Source organism: Thermobia domestica, chromosome 8 (genome assembly GCF_964235325.1).
Source record: "Thermobia domestica chromosome 8, izTheDome1.hap1.1, whole genome shotgun sequence".
In the NCBI taxonomy this organism is placed as follows: domain Eukaryota; kingdom Metazoa; phylum Arthropoda; class Insecta; order Zygentoma; family Lepismatidae; genus Thermobia; species Thermobia domestica.
The window spans coordinates 170245336-170266388 of NC_137461.1; the positions used below are offsets into that span (position 1 = coordinate 170245336).

Genomic DNA, 21053 nt, shown 5'->3' on the forward strand with positions numbered 1-21053 from the left:
CAACTAACGGAACTGACCTTGATAGGTACTGACTAAACGCCTTGTAACAAGAGGGCAACTAATTATCCATGGGTGTCTTGCAGCTATACAACGAGCTGTGTGCGTTCTGAGTCACTCCCTCTCTAAGCCTGGCTGTGTTTGCGAAAATATTGTTTTCTTTTCTTGCCTTGGTTCAAGGATTAAGAAGGCACCCTTGCACACCATGGGAGAGTGGGACGGAGTAACATAAAATGATCGAAAGACGACCGATGTTAATATAGAGTTAATAGTTTCGAGCAGTGGCGTATACTGGTTTGAAAGCATGGGCTACCACTGACCTTGTATTTGTTTTGAGACCATTATTGTTTTCCACCGTAAATGAAATTCCACCATACATTTGCGCAGTTCTCGTGGATTGCATTCGTAAAATGCTAATTTTTAAAATTATAACTTCCTTCAGAAGTCGCCTGTTACTAACGTTGGTTGTCATTCCTTAACAGTCTTCGGAAAAATTCTGAGTATAGTAACGTAATGCAAAAATGCAGACAGTCATTATAATTGTTATGTTTATTATCGCTACCTAAATCTCAAATTTTTGCGTTAACAAACTATTCTCCCGCCCTTTTGTTGCGGAGAACTTTTGACCGGGTCCCTTTTGATGAGAGGCGTTTTGATTCGGGCCTTTTGACTCGGGCCTTTTTGTTGTGAAGACATTTTGACCCGAGCCCTCTTGACGCGGGGCCGTTTGACTTAGGCCCTTTTTTTTGTCAAAGGACCGTTTGATGCAGGTCCTTTTAACTTGTCATTTTTTCGTGGGATCCGTTTAGTCGGGCTCCATTTATGAGGGGCGCTTTGATTCCGCTCCTTTCGATTCGGGCCCTTTTATCCCTGGGCCGTTTGACTCGGGCCCTTTAACCCGGGCTCTTTTTATGAGGGGCATTTTGATTCGCCCCTTTTGACCAGGGCCCGTTTGATGAGGGGCGTTTGATTTGGGACTTCCGCCCTTATGTTGCGGAGACCATTTGACCAGAGTTGGCGTGGGTCAATGAAAACTTGACCCACGACCCACTGACCCACCACCCACCGTGGCCCACTCTGACCCACGACCCACCATGACCAACGACCCACCGTGACCCACCACCCACGATGACCCACTCTGACCCACCACCCACGGTGACCCACTCTGACCAACCACCCACATTGACCCACTCTGACCCACCACCCACCGTGACCCACCACTCACCATGAACCACTCTCATCCACTGTGACCTATTCTGACTCACCAAAATCCATCGTCATCAACTCTGAACACGATCCACGGCCTCTTCTGTACTGACTAAACAGTTTACACTTGTAACAAAACAAGACTGTGAAATTGTCACTAATCGGAGTTTGAATTTCTAGTCAATTGCTCAAGCACCGCTCTGTTAGAATAACGGTGGATCTGATCTTTATGATATAAAATGGTAAAGTGTTTGTCAGTGAGGAAAATGAAACAGTTCGAGGTGAGGGGAAATTAGTGTGTGCGTAAAATATACTTGCACTAAGAGAGTATTCTTGCAAGTGAATTTCTGAAAGCATTCCAAAAGAAACTTCTATTCGCACGAAAATACCCCTGTACAATATGGAAAAGGTTATGGTTTCTCAGTTCACAGTATTTTTCTCACAAAAGACGTGAAAAATCAAAGGTGCTCGGGTACCCTCTGTGAGAGCATCTCCATAAAGTATGCTCATAATTGTAATTTGTGTAATCACTATACACCACGCTAAATTTAAGTTGCAAATATGCATAATTGCAATTACTATGAATATTTATTCAAAGTAGTTTACCTAAAGCAAAGAAGAGACTTACTAAGAAATAGGTACAAAGTTGAATAGCACAAATAAGCCATTAGTAATACAAGTAGGCCTATACATTTTCTATAGCTCGTAATTTTCCACTTTAAAACAAACCTGAAATCGGGTTTATTTCCTGTTGGTATCTTTTTTTCGTGGTAAATCATTCACAGCGGAATGATGTCCATCCTTCAGCCAAGAAATAAATAGCTCGTGTACTTTGAGCTTGTCTAGCGGTGGGCCATTAACATTGATGAGCAACAAGTTAGACTATGTTTGAGCACTTAGTCTATTTCTAATATCAGTCATCTGTAAATTCATAAGGGGAAATCCTCGTTCGCACTCTGTCGTGGAAATTGATTATACTTCTACCCGATTTCTGCAACTCCTCATCGACAATCTGCTTGTTAGACTAAAGTCTGATAACGATTTGTCTTGATCAATTTTGAAATACTCAGCAAGAAGTATCATCTCCCTATCACCATACATCTTTTCCATATCGACCATGTCAGTTGGCAATGTCGACTTATGGAGTACAAACTTCATCTACCATGCCTTCGATAGGGAATCTTGTGAATAAATTATCAATTAAAACCTGATAAACTAATGATTTCTTATTTGTTTATAAATTTAATTTTTGTAACTACACATGAAGGTTTGATGCCATTACGAAGTTCCCTCTCCCGTCTAGAAAGCGAAAGAGAACGTGGTTCCTGGAAAGTGTTCAGAGGTGAATGGTAATTTCTCTCCTTCTTCCCCTTCAATTACTACACTGCTGTTTGCCATGTGCCAAATTACGATGAATTTCAATTAAATTATCATAGTATAATTATTTCCTTGTTGAATTATCGATACTTTTCAGTGGAAAAAAGGATGAAATTTGAAAATCCCAAATCAAGGTAAGCAGACCAACGTAAAGGGAAAAAAGTGTAAAATTTTCCATATAATTATGCGTACAATCCAAACTAAAAATTTCCGTGTAATTAAGCTTACAGTACAAATTTTATGCCTATTTTAGTCACAAGTTTTTGGATTGATTGCCCTGTGCTGTAAGCGCTCCATATAATAAACATACGCTTCAGCAATTATTATAGTAGAAAGCAATGGATATATGAAGCCAAGCGCTGTAATTTTTTGTTTCTAATTTTTTTTCTTAAATAACATCGATCGTTTTCCATCATTTTTACAAACCAACTCACTGCCAATTTTCCATATATAGAAAGTGCCCCCCTCCATAAAGGAGAATTTAAAAATATGCTAGGACACATTCTGTTTATTTTCAATAAAGAATTAATACACTGAATTTCAGCTCAGTAAGTATAACGGCTTGCGAGATACTAAATTTTTTTTCGCAAAAATTCGGATCCTCACCCTCCTTAGGATATGTAGCTATTATAATGAAAGCAATACAACATCCCAATTTGGATTGAGGCCTAACTACACCAAAAGTAATTTCATTTGACTTTGAAATTCGGCCGTGATGATCAGGCACACATAGTTACATTCAATTTTTTATATAATAATTTATATATTACAGTGATTCAAAAATGTATTTTTTCCAGTAGTTAGCTCCTCTAAAAGCTCACAGATCTCGAAAGCCAAGTAGTAGTATAAGTCTTATTGTTATTATTACAATTAGAAATATCAATATCCAAAAGCTCCTGAAGTTCTTTTTTCACTTGGTTAGATATACTCACCTCAGGGAAGTAGACAGAAACAAGTGGAAAAGGAAGGGAAATGAAGGTCTTGGAAGTAAAACGAAGACAAATTTACCAGTCTTCAGAAGATACTGTCTACAATGCAGTGAGCAGAGAGGGTCGGTAGATCATACTGAGTCGGTGGGTCGCAGTGTGTCATAGTGGGTGGTGGGTCGCAGTGGGTCACGGTGGGTGATGGGTCACAGTGGGTCACATGCAGTTGACCCACGACCCACTCAGGAAACTTGACCCACTCTATCTCTGCATTTGACCCGGGGCCCTTTGATGTGGGGCCGTTTGAATCAGGGGCTGCGGTGGCTCAGTGGTAGAGCGTTCACCTCTGCTGCTTGGGATCCCAGCCCACGCCAATTGAACTTTGTGCTGACAAACACCGTGTGTGTGGGTATTCACCCGGACACGTTTGACGCAGGGCCCTTTGACTTGGGTCATTTTGTCGTGGAACCATTTTGATCCGGGCTCTTTTTATGAGGGACCTTTTGACTCACGCTCTTTTAACACAGGGCCGTTTGATTCGGGACCATTTGTAGCGGGCCTTCACCCGGGCCCGTTTGATGCAGGGCCTTTTGATTTGGGTCATTTTGTCGTGAGATCCGTCTGACCCGGGCTCTTTTAATGAGGGACGTTTTGATTCGTCCCCTATCAACTCGGGCCCTTTTAACCCGGAAACTTTTGACAAAGTCTGTTTGACTCGGGCCCTTTTGTAACGGACCCCTTTCCCACCCGGGCTCGTTTGACGCAGGGCCTTTTGACTTGGGTCATTTTGTCGTGGCACCCTTTTGACCCAGGCTCTATTTATGAGGGGCGTTTTGATTCGGCCCCTTTTGACGAGTTGCGTTTCGATTCGGGACATTTGACTCGCATCCTTTTGTTGCGGAGACATTTTGACCCGGGCCCTTTTGACGCGGGGCCGTTTGACTCAGGGGCCGCGGTGGCTCAGTGGTACAGCGTTCACCTCTGCTGCTTGGGGTCCCGAGTTCGATTCCAGCCCACGCCAATTGAACTTCGTGTTAGACAAACCCCGTGTGCGTGGGTTTTCTCTGGGTTCTCCCGTTTCCTCCCACTATCTTCATTCCACCATTTCATTCATTACTCATCATCATCGTCTCCCTTAGCCTAACCGGCATAATCGTGGGACGTAAAACTCAAAGATTTTTCTATATAGGTCTTTTGCTCCCCCCCGTTGGAAAAAATCCTGCAGGCGTTAGTGATTATGATGTTGCTTAGTTACTGTATTATATTGTTCTATACACGGAATAATACTGTGTTTTATATAATAATGAGAACCTTATTTACATTTATTACGGTCCTTGCTTTACGACAGCGAAACATATCCATGTTCAGCGTAATCAGTTTCCATTCCCAAATAATTACAGTGAGGCGAATGCATTAATTCATGCACAGATTTAGGACTTAGGAAACATGTCGTAGTAAATTGCTGAAGAGTGAAAAGCGCTAGTAGCAGTAATTAGTTCAGTCGGTCCCTATAGTTCCTTAGTGAATTAATATAAATCTTACAGATGTTGTATCTCTTTCTTTCTCTTCTCTCTACATCATGTCTGGAGATTAATGTTTGGACAAATAAGCTAAAGTGGAAATTTTAAAAAGTAAGATGATCTACGCTATCAGTGACAGATGTTGTGGTGTTTAACATAACATATAAGGCAATAAATTGAAAAACAAAGATGACAGTGCACTGATGCTTGAAATCTGTGCCTTTACTCTCTATATCTATGTTATTTCCCTAGTCAAAATAAAAACTCTTCAAAATTAATCACAAATTCTTATGCAACCATCCCTTCCTTAGAGTACTGTGCGGTTACATACCCGTCACGGCGATGTAAAGGCACTTTTGGCGACGAGGATACCACTGACAAAAGCTGAATAGAGGTGGCGTGCAAAATTAAAACAAAGACCGACAGAAGAAGCGTTTCGGTTGCAGGTAGAGCATTGGACGCAAAAGCATTTGATACAAGAGCGTATACAAGGCAACACGCAGATTGTGGAGATTAATAAGAGAATAATAAGAATTAATAGACCTATTAATAAAATAAGAACAAGTCAGTGACTAGTTAGTATAAACTTTTTACTATGTATAGTATGTAAATTTGACAAATTTAAGTTTTTTTCCCAATAGCAAATATCAAAAGGAAGTAGATTTTGACACCACAGTGAATATATTGTGTAACCGTGTCTGCTTTGTGTGTGAATAGACTTTTCCCTTTCAACAAAAAGTGATCATATTAATACGGAAGAAAACAATAGATTATTTCAGTTGTTTTGCAGTAAGACTCTATTTACAGGGCTTTTCGAGTAGGGAGAATTGAACAAGATGTTTTTTAGGAATGGTATCACAGTAGATTTCTGGGGGTGTTGTTCGCTAGGGAGAAAAGCTACAATGCATGTCAAGCAGTGCCGTGCCTTGGGGTGGGGCGATCGCCCCGGGTGCAGATGTAAAGGGGCACAAACTTCGGGAGGAAAATGCATGTGCGTACACATGTATAAAATGGAAGGAAAAAAGTAAATAAAAGCGCTCAAAATCAAGAAAAAGCAGGGTTTAATTTTGAAAATTTTCTACCACTTCGCACCAAGCTTGGTGGCGCTTCGTGGCTGGTCTGTCGATCTCACCCATATGTACGGGGGTACCGTCGTATACTCTCCCCGCGGGTGCTGAGTTATCACGGCACGGCACGGGAGTCAAGTCATTTCGTCGCTTCTGCTGTGAACCTAAGTGCAAGATTCCGAAAGTCACATTTTGGGGTTCAAAACGTCTGCTGGGTGAAAGCATTGACCGATATGTGTTTCACTTCATTTTCATGCAAATGTGTTGCCTTTCCTACCTTATTTTTAATCCCGTAATTGCTTCTTTCTAAAGTTAAACAAAAATTGCAATTCTTCCTTTCTTATAGCATTTGTAAGTCAAAGCATTACATATACCGCTGTATGTTACTTATGTAGCTCACAGGGTCGCAACTATGGGGGGGGGGGGGGGGGAGCGAGGCACGTGCCCCGGGCGCGTAGTTGGAGGGGCGCCTAAAAGGAAGGTTATATATTAGTATTTTTCCTGCCGGTATTTAATAATTTTCATCAGAGCGCGAAATCATGAAATCGAAGTGGGAGGTGACGAGGACTGAAGAGTTTAAAAAACTTTGCCCACTTTTATGCTTACAAAGTTTCGATATAGAAAGTTTACGTATTTGAACATCCAGAAGTAGTAAACTATACAAAGTTAGGAATTACTAGTATACCGCTGATCACTAGTTCATCTAATAATTAAATATGAAATACACGTCGATTATATATGAATTACGGTAATTACTTTGGAAACTCTGATATTATTTCAGTGTATTATCCCCCCAGCAAGGATTTAGTGAGGGAATTATGTCCAAAAATTTTCAGTGGGGGGAATTCCCCTGTTCCCCAAGGATTTCGCACCCTGTTTTCCACAAGAAATTTAACTATTTCTATTCGATAATAAATAATGAATTTAATGTAGAATCAAATCTCATATTATAATATGTATTATAGTGCATTTTCCTCTTCTCTAACTACATACATTATGCATTTTGGTAGAAAATCATTCTACAAAGACATTCTCTAAGTCTTTCTCCCACTTTTCTCCCAGAGCCTTTTTCCGCACCCTACCCAACAAGATCCGGCGTTTCACCAACGTCCTTAAAATATGAAGTAGATGAGCTAAGGAGGTATTTGTATGCAGGTTAGCCTGGTCTGTCACTGAACCCCTCAATTGAATGTTTATGTAAATTATATGTCCCTATATCACAAGCAGTAAATATAGCCTACCTTATTCTACGTTTTTTAATACATTTCTACAACAGATTATATCTTTAGATATTCTCGTGAGGATTGGGTGACGCGGATTTTCTAACCTAGCCATAAGTTGTCAAATCAGCAGCTGTGCAGCATGCATAGTGATAATGATCCTGAGTGGAGGTGTAAAATTGCACTCCAAAGTGGAACACGGGCTGTTCGTATTCGTATCTCAGACGAGGCATGGAATGGGACGAATATGAAAATAAGGTTGCTGTAATAGATTTCCACAGGGTTGGTAAAAGTGAGGCTAAGATTTTCGAAACACTTTTCATTTTTTAATAAGACTTGGCAATTTTTAAAATCAAGACTTGGCAATGTCAAGTTTCACCCCTCCCCCAATCTTGTAATGCTCGCTATGCCGCTGATGGTATCTCTTCCTTATACCGATCGGAAAGTAGCATGGTATACTTTTTTTTGTGACAGCAGATTACACAATTTATTGTGATTTATAATTGACAGTTTGATGACAAGCGTTTTAACAAGGTACTATAAATACTACCATAAAACATTGGTACTAAATTAATTTGTAAGTACATTATATTTTTGTATGCTCTATCTCGTGCTTTATAAAACATATTTTTTATCATATGGAAAACATGGTGAAAAACAAAGTTTTTATTCAAGTTTTAAGTTTGGATTTCATTCGCTTTTTTTTTTTAATGCTACTTGGTGTAAAACAAGAAAGTAAGATATAGCTGTTAATAAAATAATTATGTTTGTTTACTCACGAATAATAAATAAATATTTTTGTTAGGAAATCTTAAAGAAATTAAGTGCAATTTCAAAGAAAATCAATCTTGTAGATAGGTTCTGTGTACAAAGGCTTAAACTGAAATAGTTACGCACAAAGGTATAACATTTGGTCCGGGACAGTAGTTCTGGGTTAAATGTACTAAAAACTATCTGGAATATAATTTATGGAGAAAAAGTAAAATAATAATAATAACAATAATAATAATAATAATAATAATAATAATAATAATAATAATAATAATAATAATAATAATAATAATAATAATCAATCATCATAATCATAATCATCATCATCATCATCATCACCATCATCATCATCTTAAAAAAGCAGTGGTTTTAGTTTTCCGGAAGGAAACCAAAATTTTCCTCTTTTATTAAACCTCAAAAACACTAGCTGCAACACATTTTTTTTCTTTGGCTTGGCCCCCCTTCAAAAACGACGGGCCCCTCCTACAATAACCTGCTGGCTACACTTAAGCTATTTTTCTACATAGTTACCATGTTTATTTAAACACTTATCATAGTGTTCGACAAGTTTTTGTGCCTATAGTCCGCGTCACCCGAATTGGCGTGTGGCATCAGCCAATAAGCTCGCAGTGCGCTGTTACTAAACCTTCAGGTAGGAATCTAAGGGTAAATCCATATCAAGTGGTCCAATGAATGTTGCTCGACAATTTTTAAAAATTCTGATTTTTTGTGTGCTGTTACCTTATCATGTCGTTAGTTCAAAATTAGCATGATTTTAATTGTATTGGCTTTTGGTTGCGAGTGGCAGCCATATTTGTTTTCGAAGATGTGCCATTTTGTGGTGTGATGTGACTCAGCCTCTAATTACCCTATCGATGTGAAACCAAAACCAAAATGTTCAGTAAGTTCTACACTTTAAGAGTGTATATTAGTTATTATCATTCATAAATTATGAATGGGTAAAATTAAAATTTGAAAAAGTAGGTGATTGACGTTAAGAATCCCAAATTTGGTACCTATTTTTTTTTAAGAAGGGAAGGGGCCAGGAAGTTGAGCTTTACTGAATAAAGAGGTCTGATATGGTTCTTATCACTCACCAAGTTTCAACCCTTAGACGTGTCCCCTTTTTTCCTAGAAATTATCAAAAATTCAGAAAAGTGGAAAAAGTGCATATTTCACAGGTATATATCTCTGGTGGGGGACCTGGTAAAAATATACAATTTCTCCCCATAACAGATCTACATGATATTATTCTATACCGAAAATTAGGAGTTTCAGATTAGACTATAAGTACCTTTATTATGAACACAAAGTTATACCTATAAATAAGCATAGGCAGAAGTACGGATAAACGAGAGTTTACTGTATGTCCATCATAAATCGGTTGGCAATGGATGAATAATGCATAGAGTGGTTAAGCACAACATACAAGAACAAGTGTTACTCTGTTAATAAGCAAACAGAACAAATGTACTGGAAACACAATTCAGAAGAGTGCTTGTTCCAACATGCACAATCGTGTTCAGACATGCATCAGATAGGAATTCACTACTGGTGCTTCACTCAGATGCTTACAGCGCAACAAGACAGTTGTGTTTCTGCAGATCTGTGTATCAATACAGCATCAAATTAGTGAAGAAAATGGAATGTGATGTAGGCAAATGTATTGGTGAAGAATGTCGTAAATGTGTGTATGGGCCGGCAACAAAATGCATTACGTTCCTTAGTGACTTCAGTTACGAGAAGAGGAATCTTCTGCTAATGCGAACAAGCAGTGGCATTGCAAACATATGCAACTACCATGAAGTGAAGGTTTCTCGAAAGTACCATCATCTTTTTGGTAATTTGTGTTGCGACTCTCTAAAAATCCATAAAAAACTATAACCAAAGGACTTTCAGAAATTTCGAGTGCACATTTACTAAAGGACAAGAATTATGCAGTAGATCTGATTCCTGGAAAGTCATTATGTGCTACATGCTACACAAAAATGTTTGTTGTACAAGAAAAAAGCAAAATCGAAAACAATAATGTTGAATCAGGAAATGAACCTGATTTTGTCCTTCCATCAGACAATATTGAAGTTTTGAATGCAACGTGTTCAAAATTAGGCGTGTCACCTGTTTCGAAAATAAGGAAGTTAAGTGTTGAACAGAGACCAAAGGCAATGCGCAAAAAGTTAGAACAATTGAGTACAGGATTGAAAAGAAGTCTTGAAGTTTCTTTTGACAGTTCAGTTGCTGATGAATCACCGACAGAAAATATGCATTCAGTGTCGCTGGCCGAAGAATCTGAAGTGCTCATCGAAAAATTGAAACAGCAATGCACTGTTCCTGAGAAAGAAGAACAACTAAAAATAATAAGCTTACTACCTGAATCTTGGTCAAGAAAAATGGTGTGTGGTGAATTTAATGTTTCAGAACGTTTAGTAAACTGGCTAGGGAAGTTACGAAAACTCAAGGAATACTGCCTGATGTATGTAAAAGAAGTAGTAGTAAAACTATTGATGAAAGTACTGTGAAGAAAGTTGTTGATTTTTATACAAGCGAAGAAAACAGTAGGATCCTTCCTGGCAAAAAAGACTATGTATCTGTCCGAATTAATGGCGTTAAAGTTCACATGCAGAAGCAGTTACTACTTGGTACCTTGAACGAGTTGTACTTACACTTTAAAAAGAGACAAACCCAGATTGTAAAATTAAACGATCAAAATTCTGTGTACTGAGACCCAAGTGGTGTGTATTTGCTGGTACATCAGGAACACATTCTGTATGTGTATGCGTACATCACCAGAATGTGAAGTTAATGATCGACGGTGCTAAATTAAATGTGGACTATAAAGATGTGCTTGAAATGTTGACCTGCGATCTCAACAATGAACAATGTATGATGGATAACTGCATAAAGTGCCCAGATCCTGAAAATCTACTTCAACAACTATTTCAAGACGAGTTAACATACGACCTTCCTGATAATATTATTTACAAGCAATGGATAACAACAGATCGTGCTGAGATGATCACCATAGTTAAACCAAGAGAAGACTTTCTTGAGGACCTTGCAGCAAAACTCAGAAATCTCAAGTCACAGCACTATGTGTCCAAATTACAATCTAGTTTTCTTGCAGACAAAAAAAGATGTCTTTCACACTTTGAATGCATTGTTTTAGCTGATTTTTCAGAGAACTTCTCATTCGTTATTCAAGACGAAATTCAAAGTTTTCATTGGGTGAACAAACAGGCAACGCTTTACCCATTTGTTTACTATTATAAACCAAGTGATGGAGGTGATTTAAAATCTAGAAGTCTTTGTATTATCAGTGATTATTTAGAACATACCACCACAGCAGTCCACACCTTCCAAAGTCATCTGATTGCAGATGTTAAGTAACATGTTTCGTCAGTGACACATACCATATACTTCACGGATAGGGCTGCAAGTCACTATAAGAACAGGAAAATTTTCATCAATTTGTGTAATCACAAAGATGATTTTGGTCTTGAAGCGGAGTGGCACTTCTTTGCTTCCTGCCATGACAAAATGCTTGTGATGGGATAGGAGGGACAACAAAGCGAATAGTAACGAAAATGAGTTTACAGATGATACGTAATGATCAAATTTTATCTCCACAGGATATGTATGATTATTGTGTAAAAAACATTTCTGGTATAAAGTACATTTACGTCAGGAGTGAGGAAGTAGTCAACCGTGAAGCTGAACTGCGAAGGAGATTTGCTACTTGTGTGCCTGTTCTTAAAACACGTTCATACCATACATTTGTACCTCTCAGTGACGCCAAAGTTAGATGCTTTCGCACTTCAGTTTCTACTGACTTTCAGGAAGTAAGTGTGAGAAAAGCATCCTTGCACTGCCTCCAAACAGGTGACACAGTTGCATGTATTTATGAAGAAAAGTGGTACATTAGAATTGTTGAAGATGTGAGTATCGAACATGATGACGTGAAAGTGCATTTTTACGAACCCCCAGGACCACGAACTTCATTCAAAATTTCAACAGACGACAAGACATGGGTACATTTTAAGAACATTTTACGAAAGCTTACTCCCAATGAGCTTACAACAGCAACGGGTCGGTGTCATACTATCACTCCGCAATTGTGTGATCAAATATGCAAACTTTTTACGGAACAAACTGTTTAAGTGGTACGTAAGAGCCAGTATTGTTCTTGTATGTTGTGCTTAACCATTCTATGTATTATTCATCCATTGCCAACCGATTTATGATGGATATACAGTAAACTCTCGTTTATCCGTACTTCTGCCTATGCTTATTTATAGGTATAACTTTGTGTTCATAATAAAGGTACTTATAATCTAATCTGAAACTCCTAATTTTCGGTATAGAATAATATCATGTAGACCTGTTATGGGGAGGAATTGTATATTTTTACCAGGTCCCCCACCAGAGATATATACCTGTGAAATATGCACTTTTTTCCACTTTTCTGAATTTTTGATAATTTCTAGAAAAAAAAGGGGGATACGTCTAAGGGTTGAAACTTGGTGAATGATAAGAACCATATCAGACCTCTTTATTCAGTAAAGCTCAACTTCCTGACCCCTTCCCTTCTTAAAGAAAAAATAGGTGCCAAAGTTGGGATTTTTAACGTCAATCACATACTTTTTCAAATTTTAATTTTATCCATTCATAATTTATGAATGACAATAACTAATATACATTCTTAAAGTGCAGACCTTACTGAACATTTTGGTTTTGGTTTCACATCGATAGGGTAATTAGGGGCTGAGATCTGTCATATTCGGTAACCCCTTACAACACTACAAAGTGGCAATGGCTGCCACTCGAAACCAAAAGCCAATAAAATTTTAAAAAATGCTTATTTTGAACTAACGACATGATAAGTTACCTGTACACAAAAAATCAGATTTTTTTAAAAATTGACGAGCAACGATTTATTCCTTTTCTGGACCACTTCACATAGATTTACCCCTAATCATTCATTATTGTCGACAAATACGAACAAAATCGACTATGAATGATTCGATTCCTGCCTGAAGGTTTAGTAACAGTGCACTGCGAGCTTAATGGCTGATGCCACACGCCAATTCGGTTGACGCGGACTATAACGTATAGCAGTGTTGGAAACTTTAAGAGTTACTTGAGAAGACTGATTGTTACAGTTTTGATGCACAGATATTAAATTACACGAGAAAAATAATGATTTATGATTAAAGTAGTTTCAATAACCTCAAGTACAAAAATATGTATACCTACGTTCTTTAAATCTTGCGCACATACTGTACTTAGCAATTTTTTGCACTTACTACATTTTTCCTTCCGTCTTTAACTTGGATGTGATAGAAACCATTTCTTGTACGAAAATGTTCCAAAAAAAATATTAAAAAATTAATAAAACTATAAGTGAAAAAGAAAATTAAATCCGATTGAGTCTATCCTAGAAATTGTGCTTACGAGAGATTTTTGTAGTAATAAAAATTCATCACAAATTTTCAGTAAAGAACCTGGGTAAAGGACAGAAGGGTGTAAAATGTTGAATGTATGGTCTAAAGCAAATATAGAAACAAACAGAAAAACAGTTCTAGAGGCTCGAAGCGTCGTACTACGGCTAGGAAGCTTAATGTATGGTGTAAAGTAAAAAGCCGTTTCAACGGAGTCTCCGAGGATGAGTGTGTAGAGTAAAAAATGCTTTTGCTATTAGATAATTTATGTGATGGTAGGCTAGTTTCTATATATAGACATTGAATAAAGTTATTACCGAACTAAACGTATTGTCAACACTTCAACCGAAAATCGAACTATGGAGCACTTTACCACTGAATTTCTAGTGATTGATTTTTAGTTTAATGTTGTACACTTATGGTTTATAGATTAATTCTTAAAAATACGAAACAGTTCCTTAGAAAGAAATTTTAATAAGTACGATCTTTTAAAAGAATTTGAATGTGGGACGAAACGGGGGCGCTCCCAAGAAAACCTACAGGCAAGATGTCAACTGCAAAGTTACTTGGCAGGGATCAAATTAGGAATCTTCTGAATCAGAGGCTATCACATTGTCACTGAACCCATATTGATCGTTTAGAATCAACAATATCGAATGAAATAGCGAGATGAGAATGATTGGGTCGGATACGATAGACTGTATACGAATGAGTAGAGGTTGTCACGTCTTGAATTTGAAAAAGTATTATTTGTCTCGAAAAGGTACTGTGAAGTATTGTCTCGTCCCGTATCATGGAATGAAAATTTTATATCTCGTTTCGCACATTCGGAGTGACTGTTGTGAAAGCTATTGTGGTCTGTCACATAAACCAGGCGAAACAGTCGCACAATAGAGCACCAGGAAGAGGATTCCAAAGCAAGCGATAGGCGCAGTACAGAGGAAATACGCTAACTGGGACCACAGAAAAATCCACCGACCCAACGTGTGATGAGCCAGCGATTCAACTTGGCACCAACTGTGAACACAGCAATTTGTAAGCGACTCCAGCTGAGATGTAACCGTGTGCGGCCGCACACACCACCTCCTTCCTCGCCAAATTAAAGAACGAAAAACGAAGTGCAGGAAACTGTATGAAAAACACTTCGCGGAGTTTCAGTGGCAGCAGTTGTCAGACTGGATTGAGCATACAGCCATCTCACTGATACTGTGCCATTCCGATGCTGACATACCGTGACAGCGATGCCAAGGATCACTGCAAGTTTGTTCACTACTGCCGGGAAAGTTTCGAACCGTGTGAAAAAGAATGAAATCTTTAAGTTTTACGTCCCACAGTTATGCCGGTGAGGCTAAAGCAGACGGTGATGATGAGAGATGAGTGAAATGAAGAAAGTATGTGGAAACGGGAGAACTCCGAGAAAACCCACGAGCACGGTGTTTGTCCACCACAAAGTTCACACGGTGCGAGCTGGGATCGAACCAGGGACCCCAAACACCGGAGGTGAACACTCTACCACTGAGCCCCCCCCCCTCAAACCGTGTGAGTTTATGGTTGTTATGAGATTAATTATGCGGGGCAATTGCTGATACACAAGGTTGATAGAAATGTGTAAGTGAGTCAAAGACACTTCAACGAATCTATCATAACACCCTTCGGAATGATATCACTCAATCGTATGTTGCAAACGCCTCTTTCAAGTCTTACCGCCAAAACATTTTTGCATCTTTGTCAGAAAATGAAACGAAAATCAGGAATTCATATTATTCTGTTGCAAGACATTATTGTGAAGACTCCTGATACCAGTCCAATGAATTTCTGCGGCTTTGGATTGTTAAAAAGACGTCTCCAATATCGGTATCTGCACATCCTTACTAGTTCTTAGTAAGCTTGCAGGGAGGAGCAGGACAAAATTCCCTTGTTCGTGCTTCACCGGATTAGCTTCAATGGAAATTTCAATGTTCGGTAATAATTCACAATGCTGGAAGTCCAACAGAACACAATCGGTTCTATTAGTGAGAACTCTTCCAAATCAGTTCAATATAATTCGAGTAATCTTCTGTTTTGCTTCCAATGACCTACTGCTTGGTATGCGCTGGATGAGTTGCGTCAAACATCGTAGCTCACCTTACGTTTAAAATAATAATAATAATAATAATAATAATAATAATAATAATAATAATAATAATAATAATAATAATAATAATAATAATAATAATAATAATAATAAAAAAATAATAATAATAATAATAATAATAATAATAATAATAATAATAATAATAATAATAATAATAATAATAATAATAATAATAATAATATGATGATGATGATGATGATGATGATGATGTTAGTTTAAGAACTTCACTTGCAAATTTACTTACACTAGGGTGAAATAAATTGGTCTTTGTCAATTCTTCTGTCAGCTTCACAGGCTTTGGAGGTACAAGAATACTTAGGTTTAAAAGTTCTGGATTCACTTGTACATTCTGCCCAACCCCTTTGGAAGACGTAAAATGTTTTTGCACGAATGATGGTGCATTAATTTCTTCTATTAGGTTAGCATGGAGTGTTTGCTCTGCAGGCGTAAGTTCTGAAACTGGAAACAGTGAATGTTAAAAACAGCTAATCCTAATTATATAAATACATTTATTATGTTTCAAGTAGTATCTCATGCAAGGTGATAAAAATGCACTTGTTTCAGTGAATGTTTTTCGTATTTCAGTATTGTGTCAAACCTTTTTGAAGTAACTTTTATCTAACACTTTTGACGTGGGTTATAGCTTTACAATCGTCTTTATTTATGAGAATAGCGGTTAGATTAGGTGACTGACATACAACAGTGCGCGCAAAATGTTTCAATAAATAATGCACAACAACGTAACCTACATACCAAAGTTTTAATGAAACAAACAAATCAGAACGTCCGAAAAGTACTTAGTCTCCAAATATCAAGATGATCAGGCAGTGCAGGTGGGAAATCCGCAATATATGAAAATGATAGTAAGAACTACGCATGTGGATTATCTATCACTTCAGGTCATTGGTCGAAATAATAAAAATCATAATTACCAAAAGATACAGATTGTTATAGCTACGATAAGGGTTAGCACACACGATCTCTGCAAGCAAACTGTCCCGTGTTTTACAGATACAGATGTTTAAACTAATGAAAATTTTATTTATTGCAAAAGCTTCCATGTTATCAGCATCACTGAAATGAATGAAGGGAAAGGTTATCTTGCTCACATTATTTCCAACAGTAATAGCCTAAGCTGTCATTTATTTAGTTCCCTTTAATTTTTGTCGCAGAATGAGTCAGAAGGACTTCTAGGTATACGAAACATTCTCGACATCATAATATAAACCATGATGCATGTGTCTTGTACTATTTAAAAATCTCGAAAATACAAGGTCAGCTACGCCCACATTCGACTTCATATTTCCTTTAAATCTGCCCCTCATACGCACATTTTAATCTGATGAATTTTAGCGCGGGACATATTGGAAAGCAGGGTAACGCTTATTTACATCCAAAAGCTATTGCATGGTACTACCTGACCAGGATATTAGTGCGGTTTTTGGCGGATGGCGCTGCTGTTGTGTTTACATCAGCTTCTTGATAAGCGCGGGGAGACAGGGGAGCGGAGAACGTCACTCTGCAGTGTATCCAACGAGTTTTAAAACTTGCAGTTTACATGTTATAAGTATCCTGATCTGTTTACGCTTAATATACAACGCCATAAACTATATAGTTATTATTGAATGCAGAAATGGTTAACTATTCCTGTAGTTATGCAGATGTATTGTCGATAATGACATATGCATGGAAATTAACAATTCAAGAACAACATAGCACGTAAGTGTGTATAAAAAATTACGTTTTATTTGATTTCGTTATAAAACAGGAGCAACCTGTAAAACGCAGGAATGAGGATGCCAATGACTAAACTATTAATTTAGGATTGATCGCTTAGAGACTTACGCAGTACCTTGTAACTGTAAGTTTCAATCAAGTTAAGGCTCGTGATGCTTGTGTTTGTTTTAAGTGTATGTTTATCGGTTGACAAATAAATTATTTTCTCGAGTTTTAGCCAAGGAAGAATTCCGATATGTTTCCACTCGAGAACTGTAGAAGTCCTCACCCTTGTTCTATTGGCTAGCACATGTGCCTTTGCTGTACGTGGTTCTGGGTTGAATTCCCAGTGAGAGCCAGAAAATTAATTTTACAATCCTTCACTTTCATTAATAATCTGTCTCCTCTAGCATAAAGAGCATAATCATGGTACATTAAACTAAAGAAAATTCATTTCATTTTCTCGATGAATGTAAACCCTTTGGCAAAAAAGGAGGCGAGGAAGAATTTTTCCTTTATTTTCTTTAAAGGGCTATGGGATTGGATAACTTGCCTTTCGGGAATGACTTGTAAAATCTGATTACAGTACATCTTCCTTTTACGATTATTGTCGAAATCCAGCCTTTTGGTAAATGTGGAATAAACGTACTGATAAAACATCAGCGTATGGGTAATGTAAGCGTAAGTATCATTGCTTCAACACAAAACAAATTCACAACTTTTATTTATGAGTATAAAATTCCCCTTGAACTCCCTCTGAATTTCTTTCAGACTCTAGGTCTCAGGTGACAAAGAATTAACTCTACTAACTGTTTTCACACACAATATAATTTTGAAACTTGGGAGCCTAGTGTTTGTTATCTTTATGTCTGTAATATATATAATCATTTGTCGACTAACTTCAGAGGACCCGTAAGCATAAATTGCCTATACTTCAAACATATCAGATGTACGGTCTTGTTTAATAAAATTTGCCCTTCCCCCTCTATCTGAGAAGCCTTGTATTGTTATCCACATATGAAATTCAAAGACAAAGGCAATCGACTTTAACCAGCTGTATTTTTATTTCAAGTCTAAGTATTAAAATGTGCTATGTAATTGTTGTTTTTTTTTTTAAGTAAATTACTCATCATCTTCATGAATTGATGTAAGAAGCGGACGCGTGATATACGGCCAATTGTTTCATCACCGGGATCTTTGAGCAATGAGATAACAGTGGAAGACAAATTTCGTTCTTCACAAACCTGATACTTTGAAAAACTTATGCAAGTGGTTTTGTTAATCAATACATGACTATTCATTCTAATCAGTTTCATCAGTAGCATTTATTTTATAATAATATAATGCCTGTAAGAGGTACTCTGAAAATGTGTTTTGTATGTTTTTAATACGTAATTCATTTTTTCCCCCTGAATTTCGCTGGGGTTATAAGGAACCTTCAATTGTCAAACACCCCACTTTAAACTTTAATCGCTCCGCTTCCGCCCCCAATGTAACATTGGGTATATCTCTTTTAAATAAAGTTTTCAAAATATGGCAGAAATACTGGATTTTTTAAATTACCAAACCATGCTAAATATATGAAATAAGTAGACAGATTAATCAGAGGAAGTTATCTTTATCTACCATCTCAATCAGGGGCGGATCTAAGTCTACTTCAGAGGTGGTTAGGAGTGTGGCGGTCAAAGATTATCAGTTTCTCTCTGACCGGACTTTTGCAGCATACATCCGAAAATAATCTTAATGCAAAAGAATTTTGTTACTCAAGACACTGTTTAGACAATCGATCGGAGATCACATGGCCAAACCTGGTCGTAATTTTAAATACGTCTTATCTCAAAGCTACACAATATAACTTTGCTTTAAACAATGAAAGCTCAGTTGCCAAAGTATAACTTTGATTCATAAAGATGAACTTTGAGGTTCTGTTCATAGAAGAAGTAGGAATTCCTTACACTCGAATGTTACGAAGTTTTTAGTGTCTCTTTGTACAGCACTGAGGTTAGTTTATTTGCAAGTTTGCCAAATTAATGTGGAGGTTGTGTGTACTTTGTTTGCAATTCCCTTAAAATGTTCTGGAAATAACTTACACAACTTTTGAAACTGTGTTTGTCTTAACTTGAACATATGCGTGAAGAGGTTTATTATGAACAGGACAAAAAGAACTGTAATAGATTAATTACAAGTAATCCGGTTAAAAACACTGTTGTCTGTATTTTAGTTACAGAACTGCACTCGTTCGCTGGTCAGGTAATACTTAGAACCTACCACCAGCGACGCAACTAGGTTAGCTGCCGTCCGGAGCAGAAAATCGCCTAAGCGCCCCCCCCTTAAAAACGAAACCAAAACGCTCCCCGACTACATCTGACATTGGTGTAACACAGTATTTCTCCTATTCCATTTTTTCTTCAAGTGGTAAACTTGATTTTAAAATTGCAGTATACAATTTTATTTTTAGAACAAGATAAAACACCAAACTAATTAATATTTGACTGCCAAATAATCTCAGAGTAGCATGCTTGACATATGCTTATAATCTTATCATAATAACTGCAAAACAAATGTTTTTAGAATTACATTGGGATGTGCATATGTGTAGAATGAATCAACAGCCTGTTGTTTTATAATAGAATATTTAATTATGACAAACAGTCAAGCTGTTGTCTCAAGTATTATACTCGGACATTTTGCAAATCTCTTGAACCAATATCAGTTAAATGAAAACACAAAAAGCTGGAACCAAAATTTAACTTTGCGGGCTCTTTCGGCTGCAAAGGTTTTTACAATGTCCTCAAAAGATAGCTTTGAAGCTTACTTATGCTCTACGGATATGATCTTAAGGTTTGGTGAGTCGTTGTTGTCCTGTTAAGTTTCTGAGGTAATTTTTTTACGATCTTTAGTTAAAACTCCTTTCCTTGCCTTATAGTAAAAATAAATATTTGGCCAGTTTTGCGCCCTCCAATCCGGCATCCAGGTCACAAGCCCCATTTGCCACCCTCAACCCCCAGTTACGTCACTGCCAACCACATAGGAAAATAACTGATAAATCTTATTCCTAATGCACTGGTTTGGTGGGCGCTCCTAGCCACGCTCATGAATAGTTCGAAATCTGGATGGGTATGTAGTATCTATGCAACTTCGCAATTAACACAATCTTTTAGTGCACATATTTCTGTATTTTAGAACAGACATATCGAGTTTATTTTCTAATAAATTAAACTGGCTCGATTTTCTTTTGTTTTTTTGTTTATTTGACTTGAGTTTAGCGTCTCTTTCAGCAGCGAGGATATATGAGACATGGACTGCTTAATGTGGGATCCAAAACACGAGCTTTTGCCGGGAATTGAACATTTGTCTCCCACGTCAAAGGTGTGTACGCTATCTAGCCACAAGAAAGCTCTAAAATTAGCTCGAACATCCGTTAAAAAATGATCAGACGGCTACTCACTCTTGATGACAGTTAATTTTCTACTAAGTTCTTGTAGTATTCTAACGTTCTGAGAGCTCAGAGTTTTGCATAAAATTATACGAAATTTAAGCATCAGACAAAGAAAGAAAGTAGTAAAGGTCATAAATGTAAGGTGAGTAATTACTGAAAAAAAATGGAAGTGTGTAGTGAGGCTATATTAGGTAAACTCATGACAGAGCAGAATGTGGCAGTTTCAAACACGATGCCTTAGT

General features: G+C 37.4%; 1 protein-coding gene across 1 annotated transcript in view; it reads right to left on the bottom strand.

The window, feature by feature from the left end:
* Positions 1-21053, bottom strand: part of LOC145693348 (uncharacterized) — a 240992-nt gene that overhangs the window by 14182 nt on the left and 205757 nt on the right. The window contains exon 6 of the mRNA XM_081769265.1: positions 15901-16115. Within this exon, the coding sequence (XP_081625391.1) occupies positions 15901-16115 (215 nt within the window). The remainder of the gene's footprint in view (positions 1-15900; positions 16116-21053) is intronic.